The sequence below is a fragment of the Mastomys coucha genome, unplaced genomic scaffold (genome assembly GCF_008632895.1).
Source record: "Mastomys coucha isolate ucsf_1 unplaced genomic scaffold, UCSF_Mcou_1 pScaffold3, whole genome shotgun sequence".
Lineage (NCBI taxonomy): Eukaryota > Metazoa > Chordata > Mammalia > Rodentia > Muridae > Mastomys > Mastomys coucha.
In genome coordinates this window covers 50,297,422-50,299,432 of record NW_022196909.1, presented here as the reverse complement: position 1 = coordinate 50,299,432, position 2,011 = coordinate 50,297,422, and the positions used below count along the sequence as shown (strand labels likewise).

The 2,011-nt window shown below is 58.3% G+C and overlaps 2 protein-coding genes across 5 annotated transcripts in view; one reads left to right on the top strand and one right to left on the bottom strand.

Moving 5' to 3' along the window:
- The window catches only part of LOC116074627 (H-2 class I histocompatibility antigen, D-37 alpha chain-like), a 714,163-nt gene that overhangs the window by 417,231 nt on the left and 294,921 nt on the right, over nucleotides 1-2,011 (bottom strand). The window lies entirely within an intron of this gene.
- The window catches only part of Vars2 (valyl-tRNA synthetase 2, mitochondrial), a 14,305-nt gene that overhangs the window by 5,908 nt on the left and 6,386 nt on the right, over nucleotides 1-2,011 (top strand). For both annotated transcript variants that reach the window (XM_031347265.1, XM_031347264.1), the window contains exons 12-17: nucleotides 126-253; nucleotides 349-452; nucleotides 652-733; nucleotides 1,244-1,320; nucleotides 1,397-1,472; nucleotides 1,656-1,761. In XM_031347265.1, the coding sequence (XP_031203125.1) occupies nucleotides 126-253; nucleotides 349-452; nucleotides 652-733; nucleotides 1,244-1,320; nucleotides 1,397-1,472; nucleotides 1,656-1,761 (573 nt within the window). The remainder of the gene's footprint in view (nucleotides 1-125; nucleotides 254-348; nucleotides 453-651; nucleotides 734-1,243; nucleotides 1,321-1,396; nucleotides 1,473-1,655; nucleotides 1,762-2,011) is intronic.

Below are 2,011 nucleotides of genomic sequence, written 5' to 3'. Positions count from 1 at the left end.
GAGGGGATGAGGCCTGGGATGTGGTGAGGATGATGGAGGCAGGAGGGGATGAGGCCTGGGATGTGGTGGTTCTTGCAGCCCAAGGCCAAGGTCGTTGCCAGTCTCAGAGCAGCTATTTCCCCCAGGGGCAGTGAAGGTGACTCCTGCTCACAGTCCAGCAGATGCTGAGATGGGGACCCGGCATGGCTTGACCCCACTGAGTGTCATTGCAGAGGATGGGACCATGACGTCCCTCTGTGGAGACTGGCTGCAGGTGGGTCGAGCTTTGGCATTACTGTCCCCTATAGGTGCCCTCTGCCCTGCCTTCCTGTCTGGTCTGAAGCCTCTGATATTGTCACCTTCCCCCAGGGTCTTCACCGATTTGTGGCCCGGGAAAAGATCCTGTGCACACTGAGGGAGCGGGGCCTGTTCCGGGGCCTACAGGAGCACCCCATGGTACTGCCCATCTGCAGGTATCCCCGTTTTAAACCTTCGCTAGGGCCCATCTGAAAAGGGAATGGACATAGCTTATGGGGGACAGCAGGGTGGGTTCCGTTTGAGTCGGGGTCCTGTGACTCCTCAGCCTGGCAAGTGTGGGGGATCATAAAGGGTGCCACCGGGCTGAGCGTCTGTTCCTTAGCACCCGGGGCCTCTCACCTGCTGTCCTTGCAGCCGTTCCGGGGACGTGGTGGAGTACCTGCTGAAGAGCCAGTGGTTTGTCCGCTGCCAGGAAATGGGGGACCGAGCTGCCAAGGCAAGGCCCTGTACGGGGAGGGCTGGGCCTGAGTGGGAGCTAATGGGAATTGTGATAAAGCTCAGAGGAGAGCCTCCTGCTGTAAGGGCTCTGGTGGCAGGGGAAGGGGCCTGGAGGGCTAGCCTGTACCCTTGTTCTAGCCCAGAATCTTCTTGCACAGCAAGCAAGGTCCCTCCTAGGTTTTTTTTGATGTTTTGGGGAGAAATTAGATGGCTTAGCAGATGAAGGCACTAGCTGCCAAGCCTAGCCTTGGTCAGTCCCCCAAGCCCACAAGGTGGAGGGAGAGAACTGAGTCCCCAGGGTGCCCTATGACCTCCACACTTGTGTGCATGTACGTCATACGTGTACACAAATAGTATACATACTCTCTCACTGGCCACCCTTCTGAGGTTTTTTGTTTGGTGGGTTTTTGAGACAGGGTCTCACTGTGCAGTCCTGGCTGGCCTGGAACTCACAGGGATCCTCCTGCCTCTGTCTGGGATTAAGGGCATACGCCATCTTTTTTAATAGGCTGTGGAGTCAGGGGCTCTGGAGCTCTGGCCCTCCTTCCACCAGAAGAGCTGGCAACACTGGTTTGCCCACATTGGGTAAGGGGGCCTTTCATGAGGGTGGGAGGGGGACCCCGTGGTCAGGTTGAGGCGACAGTGGTGTCCTCTTTGACAGGGACTGGTGTGTCTCCCGGCAGCTGTGGTGGGGCCATCAGATTCCAGCCTACCGGGTCGTCGGGGAGAAAGCAGAGGTCAGTGAGAACTGAGTGTGGTAGAGAGAGCCTGGGGGAGGGGGGCTCTTGTGGAACCTACTGTGTGACGGTCCCCCTGAGTGTCTTTTTCCTTCCTTTAGAGGAGCCCGCCTCAGCAATCAGGAGACAGTGTGAAAACTGAGAGCCTCATGCCCACCCCTGCTTCTCTCTCAATGTTTTCAGGATGACAGGAAGGAATATTGGGTGGTCGGACGGTCAGAAACTGAAGCCAGAGCGCTAGCAGCAAAACAGACAGGGAGACCTGAGGCAGAGCTGACCCTGGAGAGGGGTGAGAAGCTGGCGGGGCAGATCTTTGAGGGCTGCTGGAAATGGGACAGATGGCGAGCCCCCACGGGTGGGATCGGCACCAGGGCCTGGAGGCCTGAGGCACTGATGCTCTAGCCATCCCTTCCTGAGGCTCTGATGCTCTAGCCACCCCTTCCTGAGGCTCTGATGCTCTAGCCGCCCCTTCCTGAGGCTCTGATGCTCTAGCCGCCCCTTCCAGAGGCTCTGATGCTCTAGCCGCCCCTTCCTGAGGC